Here is a 27,164-nt window from a genome sequence, read left to right as displayed (position 1 = left end):
ACCAAACAGAAATATTTACACTAGCCTCTAATAAATCGCTAATAATGCACTACTAAAATGCTAAAAAAGCAGTTAGTGTAAATATTTATGTTGGTTTACCTGCTCCAACACTGTACTTGCTATTACAGTGTTCTCCTTTTTGCTTCAGAGCTGCTTTAATGCTTCATGGCTCAGATTCAGATTAGAAGACTGTTTTTTGTCAATTTTGGAAAAATAAAGAATTTTACTATTAGCAAACGAGCATTTTTAAACCCATTAAACAAGTCTGAGCTGACCTGAGCCGGGCGTCAGAGGCATTTAGTCCTTTTGGTCAGTAGCGATTGTTTTTCTGCTCGTGGGCTATTTAATGCCCAAGAGGATGCTCCACACTGTGACCTTTTCACAGTTTAACAATTAAAATTAAACAAGAAAAGCATAAAATGTGTTGATATCACATAAGTGAGCCTGAAGGGCCAGGCTATTTATACTTTATCACATGACGTCAAATTGTCAGTTTCAAGATTCCCTGGAAGCACAGTTTTCCTTCATTAACCCCAAGGGGGGGGGGGGGGGGGGGTGTTCTGAGTGTTTCCTCTCTGCATGAGTCTGACCCTTTACATGTGACTTCACTTTGGAAAAACAGTTTTCACATTTTCGCAGCATAAGAAAAGGGAGCAGACTTCTGGGTGAGGGGACATGTAGTGTTTCTCCTGCTGTCAGAATTAGTCCAGGTTTCATCCCAGCTGCTGTTTGTATTTCTGACGGACTCACGTGCTGTGTCTTCATCTCTGCTGCAAATCTGCTCTTTCCTTTTCATGTCAGCTCTTTTTTCATGTTCCCCTGCAGCTCCCTCAGGCTATTCCATGGGAAAAGAAACTTTTCCTGAGGCCCTGGGAGAAATCCAACTATTTTAGGAAAACACGTCACTGCTTTGAGCTGCAGCCCAGAAACTCTCCCTGATCCCCCCCCCCCCCCCCCCCACACACACAAACATGCACCCCTCCTCTGGACTTGTTGCACACGCAGTGTTTACCTTCCATGCTGTCACTGCTCTCTCATTATAATAATAATTATTGTTGTTGTTGTTGTTGTTATTGTTTCCTGTTTATTGTTGTTTCATGCACACACAGCACAGACTCGCAGGTCGTGCACAACTTGTGGATGGGGGAGCTGCTGTGGAAACGTCAGCGCGGGTTTGTGTGGAGCGGCTGCAGCGTGACATTGCAGAGCCTGTCTGTGTCTGCCCGTTCACGCCACCTGACAGGAGTGAGAGGGCGGGAGGAGGACGCATCACGGATCCACAGGTATTCGTTCGACTGCAAATTCTGAATGAAAAAGCGGATTTTTTGCCTGAAATTTGAGCGTTTTGCATGAAAAGTCTCGCGCTCTTTGTCTCCACACGTCTTCGCTGTGACTGCATGCGTGCTGTTTCAAACGTGACATCACGTCAAGGAATACACGGCAGCTCCTGTGATAACCTTGAGCCCGCGCAGGACACAACAGGTTCGTTACGCACGCAAACTCTCTCAGAATCCCGCATCTCTGCGGTGTTCCCGGAGCTCTGTGCCCCTCTCGCGTTCAGCATGTGCGCGTGTTTGTTTCCCCCTCCGTGACGGAGCGTGCACACACACACGTCAGCTCGGGGAGGGCAAAGTCTGCTTAAAATGCTGCGAGTGTGACGGCTGAATCCAGAGCACAGCGCCGCGCGGACGGACAGGTGAGCGCGGGGGGCGCAGAAGGACACGCGGCGGCTCGGCGGAGGATCAGAGAGCCCCGAGGAGCGCGCGGGGATCATGACGGTGGTGCCCGCGGAGAACCTGGATGAGACCGTAGCGCTGGCCGCGCTGTCGGCACAGGACGCGTGCGAGCCGGAGCGCGCGGACAGCCAGGACTGCTGCGAACGCGTGGTCATCAACATCTCCGGGCTGCGCTTCGAGACGCAGCTGAAGACGCTCGCGCAGTTTCCCGCCACGCTGCTGGGAGACCCGCGGAAGAGGATGCGCTTCTTCGACCCGCTGAGGAACGAGTACTTCTTCGACCGGAACCGGCCCAGCTTCGACGCCATCCTCTACTACTACCAGTCCGGGGGCCGGCTCCGGAGACCCGTCAACGTGCCGGTGGACATCTTCATGGAGGAGATCAAGTTCTACGAGCTTGGAGAGGAGGTGATCGAGAATTTTAAGGATGACGAGGGCTTCATTAAGGAGGAGGAGCGCCCGCTGCCCGAGAACGAGTTTCAGCGGCAGGTCTGGCTCCTGTTCGAGTACCCAGAGAGCTCCGGACCCGCCAGGGGCATCGCCATCGTCTCGGTCCTGGTCATTCTCATCTCCATCGTGATCTTCTGCATGGAGACGTTACCGGAGTTCCGCGAGGAGGCCAGGACGTTTGACGAGCACCTGGCAGCGAACGGAACAGTGCGCGCAAAGAAACCGAACCCTTTCACGGACCCGTTCTTCATCGTAGAGACGCTTTGCATCATCTGGTTTTCATTTGAGCTGCTGGTTAGATTCCTCGCGTGCCCCAGCAAGGCCGCCTTCTTCAAGAACATCATGAACACCATCGACATCGTGGCCATCATGCCCTACTTCATCACGCTGGGACTGGAGCTCGCGGAGCACCAAGGGAACGGCCAGCAGGCCATGTCTCTGGCCATCCTCAGGGTCATCCGCCTGGTACGGGTTTTCCGCATCTTCAAACTGTCCAGACACTCCAAAGGACTGCAGATTCTCGGGAAGACGCTGCAGGCCAGCATGCGCGAGCTCGGACTGCTTATCTTCTTCCTCTTCATCGGAGTCATCCTCTTCTCCAGCGCTGTGTACTTCGCGGAGACCGACGACCCGCACTCGGGCTTCAGCAGCATCCCGGACGCGTTCTGGTGGGCTGTGGTCTCCATGACGACAGTGGGCTACGGGGACATGTGCCCGGTCACCATTGGGGGGAAGATCGTGGGCTCTTTGTGCGCTATCGCCGGCGTGCTGACCATCGCGCTGCCGGTCCCCGTCATCGTGTCCAACTTCAACTACTTCTACCACCGGGAGACGGAGCATGAGGAGCAGTTCCAGTACACGCACGTGACCTGCGGACAGCAACAGCCGGCTTTCGGAGAATTCAGGAAGAGCGACAGCAGGTCGAGCCTGTCCAAGTCCGAGTTTCTGGGCAGCGAGGACGCGGACTCCATTAAATACACCAACTGCAGCCCGCACAAAGCCCACAGCGGCAAACTCACCGACGTCTGAGCCGCAGCATCACGCGCTCTGCTGTGACTGCACACCGGAGAGCTCCTTTTTTCTGCCATCCAAGACTCACGGAGAGGACCCACGTTTACCCCCGAAACCGTCTTCCATCACGCGCGCCACGAGCGGACAAACATAAGCTTAGAAGTGATGAAAGAGCCAGCGGCAGCACTTTATCCAGACATTTGATTATTAACGTTTATGTAGTGGAGCTGGTGACACACACACACACACACACACACACACACACACACACACACACACACACACACACACACACACACACACACACACACACACACACACCTGTTAAAGCTCGGGGTGGATCAGATGATGCTTGTTGGAAAAAGCCGTTAATCTAAATTTAAAGTCCGTCCCTGACACCATGTTTGATCAGAATGTTCGTTATTACTAAAACAAACAAACAACAACAAACAGAAACAAACAATCAGGCTTCTGTGGGGAAAACTCCGAGCACGTGCTCCTTGTTATTGCCACGCAGACTGTGTGAGCGTTATGAAATCAACCTCAGTTTCTCCAATCCAACAGCACCGCTGTGTGGACGAGCCGAGGCCCTGCGTGTCTCTCTGTGGATGCAGTTTCTATAGCAACCTTCCAGACTTTTCTGTATTGTCTGCCACAGGAATGAAAACACGCGGGCTGAGACCGCATAGGCCACAAAACCACCATGTTGTGGAAAAGCCTCCATGTTGTCTGAATCCACCGCTGAACATTACCTGCACCCCACACAAAGTCATGGTTCACCTGCCATCAACACACACACACACACGTTATTTTAGGCTTTAAAATGCTCACAAACTCCCCCAGCTTCACATGAAGACGTTAAACTCTGTATTTTAGTTTTAAAAAAAAATCTAAGAATCTGAGAAGAGCCTCAAATCCTCGCCTTTAGCAGCTTATTAGAATAATATTAGCAATATTTTTGATGTTTTAGAGCTCAACCAATACTGATAAATATATATAATATACATAAAACTATTTAAGAAACAGTGACAGTATATCTGCTAACAATATTTTTGTGCTTTGGACAGCAGAAGAAAAAACACTTTACATTTGAAGCAAACATGAAAATACAGAGTGCGATTATTGTGTGGAAGCACCGTGCGGCCAAAATTCTTTTAGTTTCAAATCTAATTTTACATTTCAGTTTTTCATAAGTTGCTTGTAACATAAAAAGCTTAAACTGTGAAACCATCAGAATTATTTTAAAACATGACAAATGAAATCCACACAGAAAGAAAACTAAAATTTAATCGAGTGAAATTCTCATAAATATAAAACTCAAAGTCAGAAAACAAACAAAAATTTAAAAGTCAAATATTCGAGTTGAAGTTTTACTCACTTTTGTCACTTGATCAACTGTTATTACATATTGGCTGCATATGGCAGCGCGAAAAGGACAAAATTAATGTCAAATTTCACATCACAACTCATTGTTCAGATGATAAGGTTGAAATATCTGGCAAACTCTCTGATTTTATGTGATTTCTGTTCCCCACTCTAAATATAAATTAAAAAATATTTTCAAAAGGAAAAATTTTTAAGCACTTTCAAATTAATATCGAAGACTTGTTGATTAAAAAACATATACATACATATATATAAACATAAGCAACTTAATATATATTAACATATATATTAAGTTGCTTAATTTCAACACATAAAATTAAAGCCAAATGAAAACAAAAAATTAACTTGCATGAATGTAAAACAGCGATTAATACATTTTTATTACATTTTAGCACTTTAATGGAAATAATGTGACCCCAGAAAAAACTGAAGCACAAAGAGTCACAATTTCATGGCTATTTCTTAAAATTTATTAAAAAATTATCAAAACTTGTGTTTCCAGTAAGGAAACTAAAATTAAAGGGGAATTTAAACCACATACACTGAGAAGCTTTTCAAAATAAAGTATTTAGATGCAGCAAGATTGTAACGCCAGCTTCACATATGCAATTTAAATTATTTTGGCACCTTTTTTCTTCCATACCCTGTGATAACGGTATTAGGCTGATAGCCAATATGCTTACTGAGCAGACATGTGTCACAGGTAATTATTAAAGTCCGTGTTGGAGCCTGTGGGGTCCCAGTCGGAGATCAAGGACTCTCTGGATGTAAAAACAGCTCACCTGTACTCACCTGGACTCCAGGATGGACCATAAAATGGACCTGGAAACAAAAAAAGGAGTTTTTAAATGACCTGATGGAATAAAACAGAAAAGAAAAAAAAATATCCCAGGAGATGTTTTCACTGTGAATGTCTAATGGATTATTATCTGAGTGAAGGATGGATTCATGGACGGATGGACGATCAGATTCCAAACAAAGGTAAGAAGAAGTTCTCTCTCTCTCTCACACACACACACACACACACACACACACACACACACACACACACACACACACACACACACACACACACACACACACACACACACACACACACACACACACACACACCTGTCTGGTATTGGCTAGGCTGCTTTGAGGTATTCCTTGGAATCAGAAACAGGGTGCATTGTCTTATTTTGGCCACCCAGTGGCAGGAGAGCAAACCAAACAGAACCACCATATGTGGCTGTAAATGCTCCCTGTGCAGCTGCTCCTCCCTGACTGGGTCTTGTGTTTGCTGCTTTATAAGGCCACAGAATCTCCTCGGAGCTGCAGAGGTGATGATGACTCTGTATGGGTTTATTTCTTTAAGCAGAACTGACACTGCAAGTAAAATTTGCTGCTAAAACAGGGAGAGATGCCAGCTACTCATAATTAATACAGTTTTCCCAGCAATTATTCTGTAAAGACAAACAGAAGGAAATCTGCACAAAGACTGCAAAAAGTCTGAAGTAAAGAAAAACTATCATTCACAGGCAACGGCACCGTGAAGTATACAGAGATAAAACACAGTGTGCTTCGGATGTTGGTCAGGCTGCTCTTTAGGTTCAGTTTACACATTACACTGACTGCCTGCAGTCTTGTTACCTCCTCGTGGCTTTGAGTCAGAGCTCAAGAAGGAAACTGATCTTTGATTTAAAAATCATGACAAACAGATTCCAAACAGCCAGAAAATCATTTAATCTGACTTCAAAATGACTGCAGTCAGAGACAAAACGAGCATGAAAATGCAAAACACCAATAAAGACACACAAAAAACTCCAGAGTGACAACAACAGCCGCAAGGAGATAAAGAAATGACTCGAGTTTGATGACAAAGAAACACAAAATGATTTCAAGGAGATGTAAGGTAAAAACTGAGGACCAAGGGAAAAAACTACAAAACAATCATACGATACTTAAAACCTGCTCAGAATAAGTAAAAAAAAAAAAAAACACATGTAGAATCACCACAAAAACAAAGAAGATTTTAGTTTACTTATTTTTGTGTGTTAAAACAGAACACTGCATCACAGATCAGTGACAAACAGCACCACCATTATCCCTAAATACACTGAGAATTATTTAATGTGTACATCATGTAAATACAGGCAGTACAGGTAAGCTTAGTTTTACAAAAAAGAGTTTTTCTTTAAGTGTTCAATGTTGTCATCCTTATTTCAGTTATTCTGTGTTTGGATCTTGATTGCTGTGTATGTGTGTGTGCATGCATGTGCTGTCTCAGTAGTTACCAGGCCACCATGACTGAGACTAGGGATGGGTACCGGTGTCTGGTGCCATGATGGCACCGGTTCTGACATAAACGGTAGTAACCAGACCGAAAAGCAGCGCACATTTCGGTGCTTTATTTCGGTGCTTTTTTTTTTCCTGAGCTGTGATACACTTTAGATTCTAGCCAATAATTTTACGTTTCCGAGGATAGTAGGCGGGGCCAGGTACGTACGTTCTTTTAGAGCAGAGCTACAGATTAAAAATGCCCAAGGCGAAGCGGTCAAAGTCTGGCTGTTGTTCCAACTGGATAACAGCAGGGTTCCTGGGACAGTGTGAGTAATGGGGCACAAACAGTTGCATCTCTGCAGTTAAATGCATAATGTAAATGTTGAGTTTAATTTCTGAGAAGAATCTACAATTTAGGTTAGGTTTAGGTTTTATGAAGTGCTTTTAACTTAAAATTTGACCTTTTTCAACACTGATCTACTCTTAGGTTCATCCTTCTTCGGAGCTGTACACTGTAAAGCTGGTGTTACTCACCATCAAGTTAACATTACTATTTTTAGGAAAATAATTAGCATAATTCAAATTCAAGTAGAGCCAGCTTATCATGTTTTACAGTGACATGGGCTGATGGTTTTGTCATAATTAGTTAGTTATGGTGGATGAAATGCACAGAATGGGCGTTTTGTTGGGTGATGATGTAATGAATGTCACAGATATCTGAGCAGAGCATGTAGTGTAAAAACAAACTCCAGTGTATTCCAAGTCAGCAGATTTTTAGCTCGTCCAGTTGAAGGAGTGATGGGCTCCCAGGGATCACTCCTCTGGTCAGAATTTAATCAAACATACACACGAGGATCGGCTAAACTATAATCAAGGTCAATGTCAAGGTCAAATCAGTCTTACTATTTATTTTAATTCTCGTTTGTTTGTGCAAAACAACCAATCAATGACAAGAAAACCTTAAATGAAAATGTGCTTCACAGAAACCTGTGATGGATCTTGAGCCCAATGAGCTCCTTGGTCCTGATGTTTTGCTTGGAATAAAAGATGTTTTAAGGTCTTTTTAGAGACTTTATGACAGCAACCAGAAAATGCACTACACCCATGAAGAGGCTGATCTTAAGTTCAGTTTGCTTTAACCTTTGAACTTCAAACAGGGGATGCGTGAACCATCAAGGTTGGTGTTTAGATTCAGTTCATGTCCAACTCTTTATTACTAACTAACACTTCATAGACTCTTCTGCCTTTTTGCAACTCCCAAACAGATTTTAACAGGAAAGAGAGAGCATATTTCTCCTATACTGGCTTCTCTTCATTGGCTCCCTGTTAAATCCATCACTGAGTTTTTCTATATAAAGTCCTAAATCATCAGGCCACTCTTATCTAAACCTCCTGAGACTCTGGAGCTTCACATTGAGGCTTTCCTGCACCTTCATTCAGCTCAGCTGTGTGTTTTACATCTTCATATGAGAACATAATTAAAAAAGAAAGTATGTAACAACTTCCTGTTTAAGGATAAAGATGAGTTTTCATACTCGTCAGATCCAACTAATCCCAAATATCCAGGAGAAAATAAGAATGCCAACGTTTTTACAGCAGAAAAGTTTCAAACTACAAAATGAGGAGAGATGCAATTTATCCTGCTGCTGTCCATCTGTGTCTGTTTTGATCAATCCTGGACTTCACTTCATGGTTTGAGGTCATAAACAGGCTGCAAAGCCAACATCACGCAGCACCTCTGTCGGCCTGCAGGTGGCAGCAACTGCTGCTCCCTGCAGTTGTTTGGACACCGCTGGACCTTCAGTGCATCCAAAACAGACTCACTTTAATCAGACCTCATTCACATTTAATAAATCTGTAATTTAATATACACAAAGGCATCGATGAGAGACCTGTGACGGCAGGAAACATTAAAACCAGTTTATATCAGCACTTTATTACATTTAAGGAGGTCCTGCTTAATGCAGATTTTCCTTGTATTTCATCATTGTAACTTGCCAGTGTCCTCTCAGATTACTGATGAGAGGTTAGTTTTATTAGCTGCCCTCTGGATCATCAGTCCTGGACTTTTTTCCATGGCTGTTCAGATCATTTCCATGTAAGTCAGGATGCTGAAATGTAGTCTCACAGAGACAAACAGCTGGTCCGATCAGTTGTTTTCAGAACCTATAAGTCGACTGAGTCCTTATGAAATGTTTTCTCAGTTTTATTTGCAGACTGGACATACTCGAGCGCTGCCTACAGTTTCTAAGACCTAACGAGCTCACAGACAGAGTACGGGGATGCTGTGATTCAGGGATGTGTCCTGTAAATAAAAGCAGCTCACAACAGGCCTTTCTTATTTAAAGCCGACCTGTTTGCAGCGTGTTGTGTGACCGGTTCACTGTTACGTAACGCAGCGTGTCACACGGAGAGCCGGAGAAATGACAGCTATAACAAGCATCGCGCTAACTAACTGCTTCTCCCTGGGGAGCGTTTTTGGTTAGATTCCCTTCTTGTGACCTCACCCCTTCCTCCTCCTCCTCCCTCTACATGTCCTCTCTGAACATATGCATGCAGCCGGTGCAGGCGGAGGTAAACAGGTTTCCCCTTGGATGACACGGACGGGGCAGAGTTACACTCTGACAGCTATTGTTAGCGTCTTTGTCAGCGCTGAGGGAATCTGTCCCGAAGCCTCGAGTGGCCTACAGCGAGCTACAACACCACCACCACCACCCAGCCCACTCCTTTTTCCACTTCACGACAGACAAACAGGCAAAAGCAGCAACACTGAGGTAAAGATGGAGGGAGGACAGCAGGAGTGAGAGGACGAGACAGAGGAGATTCGTGCTGACAGCCAAACCAGAAAAACAAAAAAACCCAGTAACGGAGATTAGCATGATTGGAAGAGGTATACAGCAGATGTTTCGGGCCTTGAATCCAGTTCATGTACAGAGCACTGCTAAAGACGTTTTCTCAGAAAAAGAGCAAAAAAAAAAAAGCCAAAAGAATTCAAATTAAAGTCACTTGTTATAGTTTTTTTTTTATCATTGATTTTAAAAACATTGTTTCTATCATCAAAGGTTAGATTTAGATGAAGTGTTCATGTTGTCCTGTCTGCTTCCCCTCACCCCAGACAGTTTCGGCAGATTTCTATTTCAATTCAATTCAGTTTTATTTATCCAACACCAAATCATAACAACAACAACAACAACAGTTATATTGTATTGTAAGGTAGCACCTACAATAAAGATGGCCACCCCTCCGTGAGCCTGGTTCTGCTAGAAGTTTCTTCTTGTTAAAGGGAGTTTTTCCTTCCCACTGTCACCAAGCTTGTTCATAGGAGATCATCTGCTTGTTTCTCTGTAATGTTGTTGGCTTTTTAGCTTACAATATAAATGTATTCCTATTGAAATATGTCAGTTTGCATCAAGCTCACTGTCAGGTAAAAATACAGTGAACATGAACTAAGATATTTTTCACGATTATCGAATTTATTATTTGAGACCTAAGTCAGTGTGAACATGATGAGTTAAAAGTGTAACTAATGAAATCACAGCACACAGAGCACAGCCGTCTGCAACCATGTAAGGAAAAAAAGCAACAACAGCAACAATAATAATAATAGTAAAGCTGTAGCTTTACCACTGCTTTGGTTAAAAAACACGGAACTGAATCTGCTGAAAAACTATGACTCCTTCTGCTGGAAAAAAAGAAATAATATACCATGTTGTGGTCTAAACTGCTTTTTGGGCATGAATGCTGCGTTCAGAATAACCTGAGGGCTGCTGCCTGAAAAATGTGAATGACCGGGAGGCTTGAACATGTATTTTTCCACCAAGAAATAGTTAAATAAAAAAAAACATGTGAAAGAGCTTGTTTGGCTGATAAAAGAGTAGAGTGATTGATGCTGTTTTACGCAACAGCTGTAAATCAATCAAATCGGTGAAACAGAAAAAAATAGAAGCAGTAAAGAGTCCTCGATCTCCGGAGACTGTTTACAAAAAGGTGTCTGTCGCCCAGTGATATTTGACACGTTCATTCAGGTGGAAGGTCGGTGTTATTTAAAGGCCTTACGTCACGCACGCTTGATGGATTACCGACACGAGGCCTTAAACTATCCAGAGCTCGGCAGCTGCTGAGCTCTGGGTGCCACGGTGACACAACACAACATCCACATAACCCCACACCGATCGGATTCAACGCTGTTTGTATTCCTGCTGTCATTCAGACATCAACCTCAGCTGCCTGCAGCGCCCCCTGTAGTCCGTTTACATTTGACACAAGAGGCTCCTGAAAACTTCACCCACCAAATAAAGACGACACAAACTCACTCACTCTGTTCTGCTAATGTCCACCATATTCCGCTCAGTACAAGTGTAGCAGGTTGCTTTTTATCTTATTGATCTGTCTATTCAAGTTCTATAGCCCAGTGATCACTACACTCAGTTGTTCATTTGCACAGTGGCTTCAAAATTGTTACATTCCCCTAAAAGGGTCCAGGCGATGAGGGGGGGGGGGGGAAGTAACAAAAAGTGTCCGGGTCAGGAAAAGGAGACAGAGGCAAAATGGTTAAAGTTTCTATTAAAACTAACTAAAAGAGACGGACAAGCCGCTATCACCATTTAAAGGAACAAACAAAACTCAAGTGCTGGTCAATAAAGTACAAAATAAGTCAAAAAGAGAGCAGCTCACTAGATACAAGTCCCAGACACACAGCTCACTAACTACACACAGACAGACAGACAGACAGACAGACAGACAGACAGACAGACAGACAGACAGACAGTGAGTGAGTGAGTGAGTGAGTGAGTTCGGTCGTAATGCGAGCTGTAACCACTCGCATGGCACTCTGGCCCAGAGCTCACCTTTCCCTGGGCTTAAATGTCTTTAATTACTGACGAGAGTCAGCTGCACAAAAGGGAAAGGTGGCACCTCAGGCAGAAGAGGTAGTGGGACATGCCCACACAGGCACCTTCAGGAGGAGGCCCTGCTAGGGCCGTAGCAAAATGCATAAATAACTGCCCGCTGGCTTCAGCCTAGATTGCTGCAGTCGTGAGACCTGGGGATCTCTGAAGCTCCTGAGACTCTGATGTCTTTGATTTTTCTGATATTTCCTCAGAGTTTGTTTGTGATACTTTGAGCATGAAACACTTTAAGGAACCTCCCTCAAAAGGGCCTCAAACTCACTTTCAGCTCTGCTAAAAGCACCAGCTGACCTTTTGATATAGTAAACATATAACCTGAAGTACCACGAGAACACAGGCTTGATGACGATTAATGAAAATTGATCTTGTGTAATTTGTTTCTACTTTTAGTTGAAATCTGTCATCCATGTGGTTCTGTGATGTCTACCAGGGGAAGTACTGAGCAGTAAAAAGTGAAGTGAGCTGGAATTCAGACAGAGAACATGTGCCACAGGTCTTCAGACAGGGGTGGGACAGCTTTAAAAAGGGTACATCACCCCTTCTGGTTGGATAACGTACTATTTAAAGGCTGATGAGAATATATAAGACACATATGATCATCCTAACTGTTGTGAACAGACATGCTAGTACATGCTAAGTAATAAAAAGGCTCAGGTTTTGTTTGGGCATTTTTAATCAGTTGTGCTTCACTGTATGCTTTCCTCACACTATAAACTTTAATATGAGCAGGAGATTGGGCTCTGTGTGCGTGCGTGTGTCATCTAGGACAGGTTAGGATTATATTAGTGCCACATATGTTGCATTAGAAAGGTTCAGAGTTAATGCTGGGTGAAGTCTGAGTTAGATTTCACTGAGAAATGGGTCAGAGTCAGGTCAGAGTTGGGACAGGACTGTAGTGAGTTCAGACTCAGACCTGTTACAAACTCCTCAGCTGCAGGAATGAAAATAAAGCTTTCTGATCAGACTGAACTCGTAGCAGAGCTCTCATGGTGCAGATATCAAATGAGACTTATTTCAAACCCTTTACAAACTCAAACCCTTCCGGTGTTCCTGCTTCATGCAGCCAGCTGCTCCGAAATAACCATACAGTTGTGAATGAGGGCAGACAGGCCCCTCTTTCTCATGGATGCAGCCATGCATAATTATTCTCACCATTATGAAGATAAAGTTGTTGTAAATATGGTGGGTGCTCGTCAGTGATGGAGATGATGTGAGTTTGTGAACTTTATGAAAACTAACTAAAAATCAAAGAGTTGACACCAACAGGAAGTCAGACAGAGAGCGAGGGAGCTAACAGGCCGAGTGGCTTTAATCTGCCTCTCCAGACCAGGTGTGCCAATCAGCTGACTGCTTAGCACTGCAATGCTACATTCAAGGATACCTAGAAAAACAGAGCTTTTAGAGGCTGTGCATTACCATACTGCACACCAACTTCAAATCAAATCATTCACTGTCTGGATAACTCTGCCTATGCAGCGCAAGAGAGAAGGAAGCATTTTACACGATAACACATCACATGCAGTGATGAGACATCAGGGTCACCCCTAATTATCTGATTTGAAGGCTGATGCCTTTGAAATCTTGCTAGTTTTCTTTCTGTGATATTGATTACGATTTGATTCCTCACCACTTCCTCTTCCTGGATAACAACCTATTTTTAGTGATGGCTTTGTGGAAAATGTGCAGCCATGCTTAAAGATGCCAGCTGATAATACCTTGCAGAATCTGCTGGGGTGAAGTGAAGCTCAACAAAACACAGGGAGCAGTTTCAGTGGATTCATTTATGAATTCCATGCAATCCACAGCTGGTTCAGCCACTGCTCTTCATGCTCCAGCTCACAGGCTGCTCGCTTGTCCTGGTTCCACTCATCACTTCCTGTCTGGACAAGCTTTTTCTTTTTTAAAAATTTCTCACCAGTGTCCCGGGATCAGTGTGGCCCAGGCTGCAGGTCTTTGTAATGTCCTGGGCCCCCTGGGTGTAAAATCTCAGTGGGCCACAGCCTATCACAATGCAGCGTGTTGCAGGTTTTTTATTTTTATTTGGTTATTTAAAGTTTTTCATAATCATAATGATATCATATCCTGGGGTGGAACAAATAAATCAGTCATACACACATAATGTACTGCAAAAAGCATCAGATCTAAAACTAACCTCTCATGCTTTTAGCCCTCAGTAAAACTGAACTAAACTTAATGAACTTACAAAACTGAACTTACAAAAAAAGATAACTAGATCCAATATTCAGTTCAAATCAGACTGATAAACAGATAAAGCAAAGTTTTGTCATGAACTGTGAAATGGTGACATACACAGCGGTGTCCTCTGTTAGCTCTCGTTATCTCTGGGTGAATCTTGTCTCCTGTCCTTTGAGTTTTATCCAGAGAAGAAGTCACAACCTACAGCATCAGTGTCTAACAGACAAGTTCACCTTCAGATCAAAGATCTATTGTCCTCCTTCAGCAGCAAACACAAACACCTGCATTACACTGTGTTATCCCAATAACCTGTGCTGCTCTTTGTGTTGGCAATCACTCACATGAATTTTCTGTGTTGTAGTTTGTAAAAACGTGCATTGTCAGCTGATGACCTGCAGAGCTTTCTACTCACATCAGCTTTGTAAATCAAACCCTTCAATGGTGTAAAAAACTGGCATTTTAGATGATTTTATATAAACATTTAATAAGTGCGGCTTTTGTCTGTCCGATTACTTTTTTCAAGTAACGAGTAAAGTAAGGGATTACTATTGCAAAAATGGTAATTAGATTACCGTTACTTTCCCGTAGGAACGCTGCATTACTGCGTTACTAAAACTGTGATTTTTTGTGAGAATGTCTCATGACAGTAACGTAAGCAAGTGCGACGTTAGTGACAACAGCTGTGTGCAGATCAACAATGGATAATATATTGAGTGCGGGGGAGAGTATGAGCGTGCAGCGTTTAAAGCGTGAAAATACTGACCTTACTTTAAGTTTGATTCCATAAAAAGTGACAAATACATTAGTGTCCGTTGTGCGTGGGAAGAAAACTTCTTTTTACAGCGAAAAAAAACCCCTAAACTTCCAAGCAAACACCGAGTGCACTACGACATAATGGGAAATTCACAGAGAAACTCGCGGATTCTTCCACTGACCGCCGCGGCACACCTGCACCAGAGTAAACCTCCGCCTACCCTACTCCTGCTTTACAGGTGAAAATAGAGCAAAAGGACCGCTGAGTCTTTGACTTTATTTATTTTCTGCTGTGTTTTACTTGCATCTATTTGAAAGAGTGAGTGTAAACACACACACACAAAAAAAAATTATGTGCTGGAATGTGCAGAAAATAGGTTTAAATATTAAACAAATTTCTTCCAGTCAGAGAATGTTGCATATAATTAAATTTCTGCTTGATGCATAAAGTTAAAAGATTAAAACTAATAAAACAAGTTTTAAAAAGGGACTTTTCCATTTGATTACATTTTGTATAATGTATTATGTAGAAAAAGTAGAATTGGGCTCAGAGGAGGAGCCAGACATTTGAAACACCCGGGGCTTAGCCCTAAAGGGTAGTATGCATGTGGGATTTTTTTTTTTGAGGGGGGGGGGGGGGGGGGGTGTAGAAATGACTGAAAGATTAATAGGCTCTGTTTTGAGTTTTGTTCAAAAAAGAATGACTTCATATAGGGAAATATATATATCACACATGCAGGACACCTTAAACTAGTTTTTTAATTGAGCAGCAAGACAGAACGAAGTCGGGGCTGTATCAAGACACAGGGACTAAACCCCAATTCAACCAGACCCAGAACTGATCCAGAATTAAAACAGGACTACGACAGTTCAAAATCAGGATTACTGAGGACTTAACCAAGACAGAACCAGAATCAGAACTAGATGATAGTAGCACTAAAAATCATCATAGACCTGCACTACACTTATTTTTTAATTCTACCAAAGTCCACTATTTAGATTGAGAAAAGTTTATATAATTATTTAGCCTTGTTGTGCAAACAAGCCTGCAGAACTTAATAAATATAGAATTTGAAAAATAGCAAACCTAAAAAGAAACACTAGGTACGAGATACACGAGGACCTGTGATACAGTGATACTTTTAGTAAGCAACCATTTGACTAACATGTGTGTCTCACCTGCTCTTGTTCATCTCTGTTCTGTCCTCATTCTCCATCTCAATCTCTGCTCCTCTCTCTCCCTCTCTGTTCCTCTCTCTCCCTCTTTGTGCTGACAATCATCAAATATACAGTTGAAACCAGATATTTACAAACTCTTCAGATAAAAACACTTTTTTAATTGTAACATCAAATCAGACTAAATGTTTATTTTTTTAGATTGATAAATATAAAAACATATTTGTTAACTTTAAGAGTAAAGAGAGAAACTGTCTGTGTTTTTTAATTGCAAATGGCACCAAATTGTATTCAAACTTGAGCCACACTTATGGAGCTCCACGATTCTTTTCCTGGTGTTTTGGTTGACATCTCTTGATGTTCCCATGTCACAGAAACAGGCTCTGTGTTTTGCCTTATATGCATCCACAGCTGTGCCACCAATTTACTCACATGGACTCTACTAACCTATCAGAAGCTTCTTCAGCTCAGAATGGAATCCTCTGGAGTTTTCTTATTAATTAACAATAAATTTAGTGTATATGTACTCCTAAATTTAATGAAAGTGATAAAAAATAGACAGCTCTGTCTCTCTTTATTCTGACATTTAACTAATTCAAAATATATTTCAATATTTATCTAAAACAAAAGTTTACTCTAAATTGATGTTGTACAATAAAAATGTTTTCTCCCTAAAGTGTAAATATCTGGTTACAAATGTGAATATCCTGCTGTGTACTGAAATCCCTCTTGTTTTGCATAGAAATATACTGAACAACATACAAAGCATAATATATAAAATAACATTTACCTGAGTTTTTTCTTTGAAAGAAGCCTCTAATGTCCATTCTTATGTTTCAGTACATAACTGAAACCGATTTAGTCGGGGAGGGTAAGAACTGAAAATATGAAATAAACACACGTAAGCTAAGACTCTCTAAAAAATAGCATTTGTTCGGCTTTTCATTTCACCATTTGTTGATTCACTTGAAGAGCAAGTAAAATAATATTGGTCAAGTGATCAGTTTCATATCAATCTTTCGTGATGCACCGTCATATTTACATTATTTGTACGGTACGAATGATTTGCTTTGGTACCTGCTCAAACTTAAGCTCTCCTTAGTATGGCTGGCTCCGCCTCTCCAACAGCGCACTCACGGGCAGCAGCTCCCCCCGCCCCCTCGCTCAGTCGCTTAGTGCCTGAGCTTGGATCATACCAATATCAGGGGGGGATTCACGCACAGTCGTAAATTCCCACAGTGTGCACTATGTGCTTCGAATATTGTGTGTACTTTTTGTTTTATACAGTTGTCAGCCAGGCATCTAACTATGAAAAAATTACACTCCAAAATACCCCGGGCTTCTGACAAAACAACCCGGGCTTAAGCCCCGTAAGCCACCCCCACGCTCCGCCCCTGATTGGGCTGAAAGCTCTATCGCTTTATCACCTATTCAGGTTGTAAATTGTGTTTTTAAGAAGTAACTAAGTAACTAAGTAATTAACTACTTTTGAAAATAACAATCAGTAAAGTAACGGGATTACTTTTTTGGGGAAGTAATCAGTAATTAGTTACTGATTACTTTTTTCAAGTAACTTGACCAACACTGGTTAGAATAACTGACGAAGAAAACTAAGGGATCCAGGATTGAACCCTGTGGGATGCCACATGCTTAGTGAGGATAAGTATGATGAAAAGACTCTGAATTAGGGTCACTTGTTGTTAAGGGCAGTTCAAAAGTGCAACCAAATCAATTTTATGCCCACTCCAATCTGTGCTTTGTTCTGTGACCCTGAGTGTGGTGGATCTATCACTGCAGCATTTTAACGTCTGTGACGGAGAGCAGCAGAAACCAGCGTTGGTACCCTGGATGTGTTTTCTTCAAAAAGTGTATTCTGGGTTAACTTTGAAGACTCATATCAGTATGTGGGATAAGTGACTGATCACTTAAGTGATCATGTAAGGTGTTTGGTTTTGCATTTGATTTATTTTAGTGGCATTTTTACATTGTTAACTACTTTGTGCAGCATTGACTTTTTGGAAATGTGCTATATAAATAAACTTGACCTTGATCACAGATCTATATTTCTCTTACATTTAGAGACTAGTACCATCTGCTAAAAGTGAAAAAAAGCTGGACAAACAAAGGTGACTTAAACAGAGCTAAATCTGGAGGTATTCATGGCCTGAAATGCTGAAAGCATTCATAGTATGAAGGTCAATTTTGCACGGCTTTATCGATGTGATTTTACCCTTCAAAATATTTCCAGCAGCGTGCAGTAAATGTCAAGCAAAATACACGGTGTCAGATTTGTAATTTCTCTCCTCACAATAAAGAATCTTATCCAATTAAGAAACATTTATTCACTAACTTCACCTTGTCTTTCATGCTACTGTGAATCCTGCAGTTTCATTGTTGGAGTCTTTCTAAGAACATATGTTCATATATGTTATTTTTGTGAATTTAATTTAGCTGTTTCAGACAAGTGAGTCATTTCAGGGGCATGAATGTTTAATTTAAGTGGATGTTTGAGTAATTCGAGGGTACAAATGACCAGACTGAGAGGACGGAGGAGGAACTATTCATTTAAAGGGTAAATTTCTCAAAAGCTCCCACCACCAACTCATCAGAATCTTTTAAATGTGTGTGATATCTGTAAGACCACATCTGACAGAGCGGGGCTGAACGTGAGCTCCTTTAACTCAAAGAAGGGCAAGTTCAGGACAAAGTGTTTTTTTCTTCTTGTGCCATAATCATCCTATAATGACCAGGCCAGTGGAAGACTTCTGTCAGTCAGGTTTTGGTGTAAGTGTAACTCAGTGTTTGGAGTCACCAAAGAATAAACACGAAGTGATAGCTGCTTTCTGTCCTGTCCTTGGCTGCCTCAGCATGTGACTGTTTGTGGTGATGGAGGCAGGTCTGGAGTGAGAACATGAGTCTGATCACACTTCAGCTCTGAGCCTTAAATCTGTCAGCTTCAGGTGGAAATCAATGAAATTAACAAATTCAGGCAATGCAAAAACAAACAAAGAGACTGTTTTAATATTTGCTGGGAAAACATATTTGTGGTCAGTTGTCACGTCTAAAAATCTATTTCCATACAATCTTAATTTTGACCTCATGTTTCTGTGTTCTGCTGTAATAAGGTGATAATGTATTCATATCAAACGCCTTCTTTAAAGGTACTTGCTGTAGTTGCCCTCATGCAGACAAAAACTCTCACCACCAGAGGGCAGCACTTCACCTGTGGGTGTGATGAAGTGTTTTTGGATCTTAAATGTTTCTTTGGACTTACATTTCTTGGTGGAAAACCATTTTAAATAAAACTGTGTTATGTGAACGTCGCTGGAGAGATAATCTAATCCTGCTGGATTTACCTTCAGTGTTTTTCTCTGTTTTCAGGGGAAGAACGATGAGCCTCGTCCAGCTGACAGAGTCCGACAACTGCTGCCATCACCGCTCTTCTCCATCCTCTGATGAAAGTGAAATAAAACAAATTGTGGATGAGACGCCCTCCCATCACAGGAGGACGACCTGATTTTTTTTTTCAAAGAGCAAAGCTAAAGACTCTGAGGTACGAGGCAAATGTTACTTGAATCCTGCTTCATATATTTGCTTCTTGTCCTCTGGCTGATGGAGGCCTCCATATAATCACGAGTAGATGCTCTGTGGGGAGATGCTCCTCCTGCTGTAGAGAAAAAGACCATTTACGTCCTTTCTGTGCGTTGCATATCATATTCAAACCAAAACATATTATTGCATGCTTGGAAAGTAGAGCATGTGAAGAGAAGAGAACGCGTCCGACTGAACCCAGCACTCTGACAAACGGGAACAACAACATCAGCCGCTCATTGATATTCTGAAATGATTCTGTTCTAATGATGAACTTAGTTGCTAAATCTCTATTTTTTAAAGTATCATACTGTATATGTTTTATATGGAGAGGATTTGGTTCACTTGGTGAATTATTTTGTAGATTTTTAACATTTTTGCTAATGTGTTTGGATTTTCTTTAGTTCGTTTTTTTTGCCTTGGTACAAACAAAGCAGCTCTAGCTCCAGGGGGCAGCTCCGGTGAAGACGTCTGCTCCCTTTGAGAGGAATGTTTGTGCAGGAAACGAGGGTTCCAAAAAGAGACAGCTTAATGCATTTATCACTGAATGTTTCTGTGTGTGGGTTCCTGATCAGAATGCTGTATATCTGTTATGCCGAGAACATCTACCTCAGTGTCTGCTCATTACCAACAGAAGCTTTAACACCCGTGTCCCTGCATCAGCTCTCATTAGGCATCTAATTACTTGGTGCAACTAAACCCAAACGCTCTCCAAACTGCCATTTAAAATCTTGGAGGGAAAAAAGCAACACATTAAATAGTGTGAAATATGGAATATCTGTATGAAGCCGATCCTGACCTTGGATTTAAATATCAGAATTATGCAGTCTGCGTAAAACAGCTTAGAGCCTTGTTTTTGCACATTTTGTTAATTTATTTGTGAAGTTGGATGTGCTCGTGAGCGTATGTGACTGCTTCTGGATGTATTTAAAGGGCAATAAATGAACTGCAGGGTGGAACCAGTCTGGAACCAGAAAGGAGTCCAGTCCAGCAGGTTTTATGGGTACAGACCTGAGGCTGCAGGGTTTAAACTGGACTCTAGTTTTCCTCAGAATCAGATGCGAACATCAGCGTCTCAGTTTTGGGTAAAAACAGCAGAGAAATGAATCTCAGTTTCCATCTGAAGCTGTTTTTAGTGGCTGTTGAGCTCATTTGCTTCAGGGTGCTGATGTCTTCTTTGCTTAATCAAAGGAATTCCAAAGAAGCTGCTCAGCTGAAGGAATGGGCCATGTTCAGATGTCACTGAGTGAGCTAAACTGTGACTTTCTTAACTGCCTATATGCGAATTTCTGCGTATTGTTGCATGACGATGATTTATTCTGCTCATTTCCAGGTCTTTGTTTTTTATCATATGACTCCCCTGCAGCAGCTTTGCATGATCCACAGTTCAGAATAATCCTTCTGTGTCTCACACTGGGCCCCACAGTTCATCCTGTCTGGAACAAGCTGATTTAGCCCCTGTCTCTATTAGACTTCCTCCCTAATTGTTCACTTCTGATTGGCCAAACTGAGGGGCAGCACGTGTGCTCTTTAAAGTTTTTTTTTTTTTTTTTTGCCCAAATCATTAAATTTATTCATGTTTATGGTGGTCCAGATGTTCATGTTCTGTCTTGTGTCTGTGACTAGGTTCTCTTTAAATCATTCTGTTTGGATGGTTTGCACCGCCGTCACTTTCTGGTCTTACAGCTGCTTCATGTGAAGCAAAAATCCTCCACCCAGTGCTCATCGCTGGAGAAGGAGCAGCTGCAAAGGCTGAAGTTTTTGAAGGGTGTGTCTACTCTGTGGGCTTGTCAGGTACAAGTTCTGACTCCACAGGTGTGTCACAGCTGATCATTTACAACTCAGCTTTTTGACTTTGGCTCATTTCTCTCTGTTTTCTGGCTCTGCGGAAGATGTGAGGTCATAATGTTTTCTGACATATTGGACTTTTGCTGGTCATGCAGCTGCGTCCACTCTGCAGTTTTGTCTCGTTGTAATTCTGCTTTGCTTAACATAAAAACAGCCAAGGGAGGTTTGTGTGTGACGGAGGCACTGATGAGCAGGGACTGGGCATTAGTTATGATGATTAATGTGTTCTGCATACTCTGCGTGCAATAATAACAGAGTGAATGCAGCCACGACTGAAGAGAAGTCAGTCTGGTCCAAGCGCCACATGTTTAACCATCATTGAGATTCACCACATCGTCCGTTGTGTTCATACTTCATCTTCAGGTTTCAGTTCAGGCTCGTCACCGAAGCTTTTGTCATGCAACAAGAAAAAAAAGCAATAGTGATTTCTCTGTTCTCGGAACTTCAGCGTGGAAGTGTTCTGATTTCTGTTTCTCTGCTTTTGTTTCTTTCCACGTATCGATGCCATTTCTTTTTTTGACAAACTTTAATTGTGATCTATTTTTGATAAAATAAATCTTTAATTCTGATCGATCTCCATGTGTTTCCCATGAATGCACATGCAGATGTGTCACTTTCTGTTGAGTGTGAGTGTGTTTGTGTGCCATCAACATCAGCAGAGGTGCTGGGGTTGGATTTAAGGTTTGTTCAGGTCATTGTTTGATTTACCTTCCTCATGCTGTGGCTCCTCATGGTCTCCTGAAGCAGCTGATGATGAAAGCATTAGTGAAAGGAAATAAAAATTCTAGAAGGAAATTGATTTGTAAAAACTGAAAACCTGATAGAGTCTTTTCTTGTTCTTATCTCCTACAGACGTTCAGAGAAATGCCACTCAGTGTTCCTGTTGTAAAGCATGATAACTAAAATCTTAAGATCATTTTATGGACTTTATTTTTAATTAAACGCACCATCTCCTTCACATGAACCTGCAACACCAAATGCATTAAAACAAGCGCTAATTTAAATATTTTAGCAAACGTCGGATTTGTTGAATTGTCTTTCAGTCAGTTAAAAAGATTAAAGTTGATTTAAGTTTCATCCAACCGGCAGTATTTCTGTTAACGTAGCATAGACATATAAGGTAGACGTGGGTATTTGCTCATACATATGCAGCACTATAGCCCCAGTAAAGATGCCTCCTCCAGCTTTGTGTCAAGTAAAATAACTCATGTTCAGATCTGTTCTGCTGAAGGTTGCAGGTCCACAGCAAAAACTATCATTAAATAATGATCCGCTGGACCTTTTTCATTGATGTCGAGTCAAATTGAAAGTTGCGCTGTTGCTGGAGGCGCACGTTTTTCCTGGACTTCCAGTTAGACATCTTAGTAAGAGAAATTCTGTGTTTTGTTTTACTGATAAGAGCAAATTGAAAGTATCAAGAACAGCTGGCACGGCAGTGTTGTGGTTAATTCAGCGACAAAGTCCAGCGTTCAGACCCACTGGCTGTGTGGAGAACTCTCTGGTTCCTCCAAAGACATGCATGGGTTAGATATATGGAGTAACCAGAACCATTTAACCAAATTACTTAATTTTGGATTAAAGAAGACTTACATGTTTGTTTGTTTTTATTTGATTGCAATAATCTGATCCATATTTGTTGATTTGTCTGAACCTGCATCATCTCGTCTGTCTGTGGTTCAGTTTTTGGTGTCCCACTCTGTCCAGTCTCACCCCGGAACATGACGCTTGCTGGGTATCTCACACTTCCTGCTGTCTCCACAGCAGAGGTCAGAGCTGCAGAGTTACGCCTCTGTCACATAACAGTCACATAAATGGGAAATTCAGCAGATTGAAGTTGGTCTTTAGAGTGAGAGTGCACTTCTTACCCCTAACATCCACCCCGGCTGGCTGGTTCAACCCATTCTTTATTCACTCAACATAAACAGCTTCCTCCGATCCAGCTGCACGGTTATACTGCATTCAGTTTAATCTTTAAAAATAATTAAGGCAAAACTTTGCTTTGAGTTAAGAAATCTTATCACCTTCTTCACTCTTCCCAACAATCGTTTTGTCAAATCAGCTCCAAACATGTCCTGCAAATCGTTCGAGGACTCCAGTAAAAGCTGTATCCTTTTAAAATAGTTCAGATCATTGCTGCCAGCCTGAGCAAGTCATGATTTACATGTAGGACCCTTTCTTATCCAGAGCCCTCCACCCTCATCATATCACCTCCTTTCACCTCATTAAAAGTATCCTGGAAGGAGACATCAGTGCTGGAAGGGCATGTGCCACTTCTGAAACCAAACCACAGCTTTTACCTTTATTTTTTAAACACAGCTGTTATAAATCATAAAGAATATGAACATGTGACCAGTGCAGAGCTGGTGGAAACATTAGATGTTGCTGTTAAGAGCACCACAAGCAGGAAAACCAGCATAAACATGCAGTTATTCATTACTGAGCAATAATGCATGAAAAGCACTACATCATCAGCGGGCTGTTCATATCTGTGCATAAAAATGTTCACAGTGCCTTAAATCGTTTTTGTTAAAAACCCTGTCAAATGCATCTGAGGTACCACAGAAGAAGAAAGTGTGTGTTTATTAGAGACGGTGGAGGATGTTGAAATAATGTAATGTACAGTAATGTATTGAATGTACAGTAAGCAGTCTTCCTGGTTTAAAGTGATGAAGAAGAGAGAATAATATTGTGCAGAAGCTCAGAGAGCTTCTGCTGTTCAGTGCTCTCATGTTTTAGCTGATTTTTATTATTTTTGCACATCTGTCTTAAAAACATGTTTTAGAGTACACAGTGTAATTTAGAGGAAATATAAAGTCTTAGTAAAGTATTCTTTGCATTAAAGGCAGGCTAATGTGAGCGTATTCTAACACCGTTACAGCCTCCCAGCTGCCTCTCCCTGAGCTTCTGCAGTGCTGCTTCTTGTTGTATGATACAGATGTTTTCCTGTTCCCGTGATAGTGATGCCGTTCACATGCGTGTTCAGTTTGCTGCATTACTCTGTCAACAATCCTGTGGTATTACAAAGTAATGCCTTCACTGGTATCGCTGTCTGTCTCAGCCTGTTTGTTAAGTTATGACCAAAGTTATTCCATCATCTTAAATGACTGTAGTTCCACTGTTAGCGCTATCGTTAGCATTAGAATAAAACAAATATTGAAACAAAACAAAATGAAATGCGAACACACACAAAAAGTAAATGTTAATGAAGTGAGGCTGAAAAAAGCCTGGTTTCATTCTTAGCTTTAGATTACAGAATCTCAGCACATTTGATTACACAGTACACAGCAGCCACAGCCTTTAAGAATGACACACGGTTATTCCACCTCAGTTCATCAAACTTAACAAAAACCCTTAAAGAAATACTCTTTTTAAGAAGCTTTGCTTTTCTACCATCACTTTTGAACTTAGTGATGTAGAAGCTGGTGGAGCTCACCAATCCAAATATGTAATAACTAAAATATTCTGTGAATTAAATCCCATGAAGTTTAATAGAATGAAGTTTATGTTCATGTGTCCTGAAATTCAGGATGTTACTTTGAAATATTATTTATGAATTCTGTTATTAATTCCAATAAGAAGTGTTTCACTAGAATCTGAGATGGTCAGATTTTGTATTTTTATTCTTTGTGTTTAAATAGGATAAGATAATGTGGAATGACTGCGACACTTAATCCAACTCACACTCATTAAGTTCTGCTGTTTAAGGCTGTGACATGATTAGTTACATATCAGTAATAAAAATCAGACAGTGTCAGCAGTGTGGATTTAATGCTTTTATTTATTTTTAAATTTTTTTTTTCACAAGGCTGTGAGACTTAGAAAAAAGGAGATCCCAGCTGTGCAGCACCTGCAGTGTGTCCGTGTGCTCGGTCGTGTTTTCGCTCACTGAGCTGTGTGTTTGTGTCGAGCTGTTTTCCTGCTTCTGTCCTGCTGATACAACGGGAAAAAAATACTCGTCTGCAAAACCTCAACTTGTGTCCTGAGTGTAAAAAAAATCTCAAATAACAGATTTTATTTTTGGTAACTTGGGTATTTGTGTGTGTGTGTGTCACTGTATGAAAGTCCAACAACAGAAAAAAAGAGATATGTAATATATGTCCGGCTTGAGATCGTACATACTGTATATGCACAACAGAGTCATTCTGAATACTAGTTGTGACTAAGTTTAATGTGGCCTTTTCTTTCTCTGTATGTATTGCAATGTTGTAAATGATTTGTATATTATAACATAATGTTTATTAAAGTTAATGAGGCTTTATGTTTTTACCACCTATGTTTAATAAATAAATGAACTGTGCTGAACTGCAGAACCTGAGCCTTTATCACCCCACTCCGGTGGGGCTTCGGCCATGCTGATCATTCATATCTGTGCATAAACACATTCCTGGATCCTTAAATCATTATAGGATTCAGTTATTCTCATGATCCAGGTGAGCATCTGCTGTTTTTCTGATGCCTTCCTGTGTCTGCCTTGTGAGCGGAGCCTTGAGTCCACACCTGTTCTGCTGTGCTGCTTGAAAAAGCTCCAGCCTTGGACCCACACCTATACATAAGTACGTAAAATGCATTTATACTGAGCTTTTCAAGAACAGAAGTCACAAACAGTGTTGGTTAAGTTACTTGAAAATAGTAATTAGTTACTAATCACGGATTACTTCTCCAAGAAAGTAATGCCTTTACTCTACTGAATACTTATTTTCAAAAGTAATTAGTTACTTTATTACTTAAATAACTTTAAAAAACATAATGCACAACCTGAATACGTAATAAAGCAATAGACTTTTCAGCCCAATTTTTCTGCATAATCCATCATATAAAATTGTGTTTAAAAATTGTGTATAAAAAGTGTTTTATTAGTTATACTCTTTTAACTTTATGCACATTGCATCAAGCAAAAATTAAATTACATGCAACAGCCTTTGACTTGAGGATATTTGTTTAACATTTAAACCCATTTTCTGCATATTCCAGCATATAAAATATTTTGTGTGTCTACACTCACTCTTTCAAATAAATGCAAGTAAAACACAACAAAAAAATTAATAAAATCAAAGATTTATCAACAGTAAGTCGTGTCGCTCTTTAATCTTATTGTCACCTGTTTAGCAGGAGTGGGGCCGGTGGAGGTTTGCCCAGTGCTGCAGCGGTCATGTCAGTGGGGAGGACCTGAAGGTTTCTCTGTGAATTTCACATTCCTGTGGCAGCGTGCTAGGTGCTTGCTCAGATTTGTAGTTTAATTTTTTTGTTGTAGAAAGAAGTTTTCCTCCCACGCAGTGTACAGAGGACGCTAATGTTTTTGTCACTTTTTACAGAATCAAACTCAAAGTAATGTCAGTACTTCCAAGCTTTAAACACTGCATGGTCGTACTCTCTCCCGCACTGTTGATCTGCACAAGTCTATTGCTGCCACAGACGTCGCATGCTCGTACGTTATTGTCATGAAACACTCTCAGAAACAAAATCACGGTTTAGTAACACAGTAACGCAGCATGCTTACGGGAAAGTAACAGTTATCTAATTACTTTTTGCAATATAATCCCTTACTTTACTGGTAAAGTAATAGGATTACAGCGTTACTGTCTGTGAGTCGTTTGGTACCAGGCCACGAGAGAGGTGAGGTTCTGGTGTGAAATTTATGGTTTTCAGGGTTTTTAGTGTTGTTTAGCGTTATTTTTTATCATTAACTCGGTTTCCCTGGGTCTTTTCTTGTGTGTTATGAATAAATCTTCTTCTTTTTTTGGCACCGGTACGGTTTTTATTTTCTTGTATTTATCCGCAACACCTTAAAGGCTGGTCAGTGAAAATATTGTCGGACAATTGTCACAAAAAAGGTTGGGGACCGCTGATT

At 41.3% G+C, this 27,164-nt stretch overlaps 1 protein-coding gene across 1 annotated transcript; it reads left to right on the top strand.

Moving 5' to 3' along the window:
- The first annotated feature begins 1,082 nt into the window (after window positions 1-1,082).
- LOC113008821 (shaker-related potassium channel tsha2) lies at window positions 1,083-25,618 on the top strand. Its single transcript, XM_026146636.2, has 2 exons — window positions 1,083-5,564; window positions 19,259-25,618. The coding sequence occupies exon 1, from the start codon at window positions 1,773-1,775 to the stop codon at window positions 3,213-3,215; it is 1,443 nt and encodes a 480-aa protein (XP_026002421.1). The 5' UTR covers window positions 1,083-1,772; the 3' UTR covers window positions 3,216-5,564; window positions 19,259-25,618.
- Window positions 25,619-27,164: the final 1,546 nt, after the last annotated feature.

Source organism: Astatotilapia calliptera, chromosome 17 (assembly GCF_964374335.1).
Source record: "Astatotilapia calliptera chromosome 17, fAstCal68.1, whole genome shotgun sequence".
Classification (NCBI taxonomy): Eukaryota; Metazoa; Chordata; class Actinopteri; order Cichliformes; family Cichlidae; genus Astatotilapia; species Astatotilapia calliptera.
Note: the sequence above shows the minus strand (reverse complement) of the source record. Positions and strands in the feature narration are given on the sequence as shown.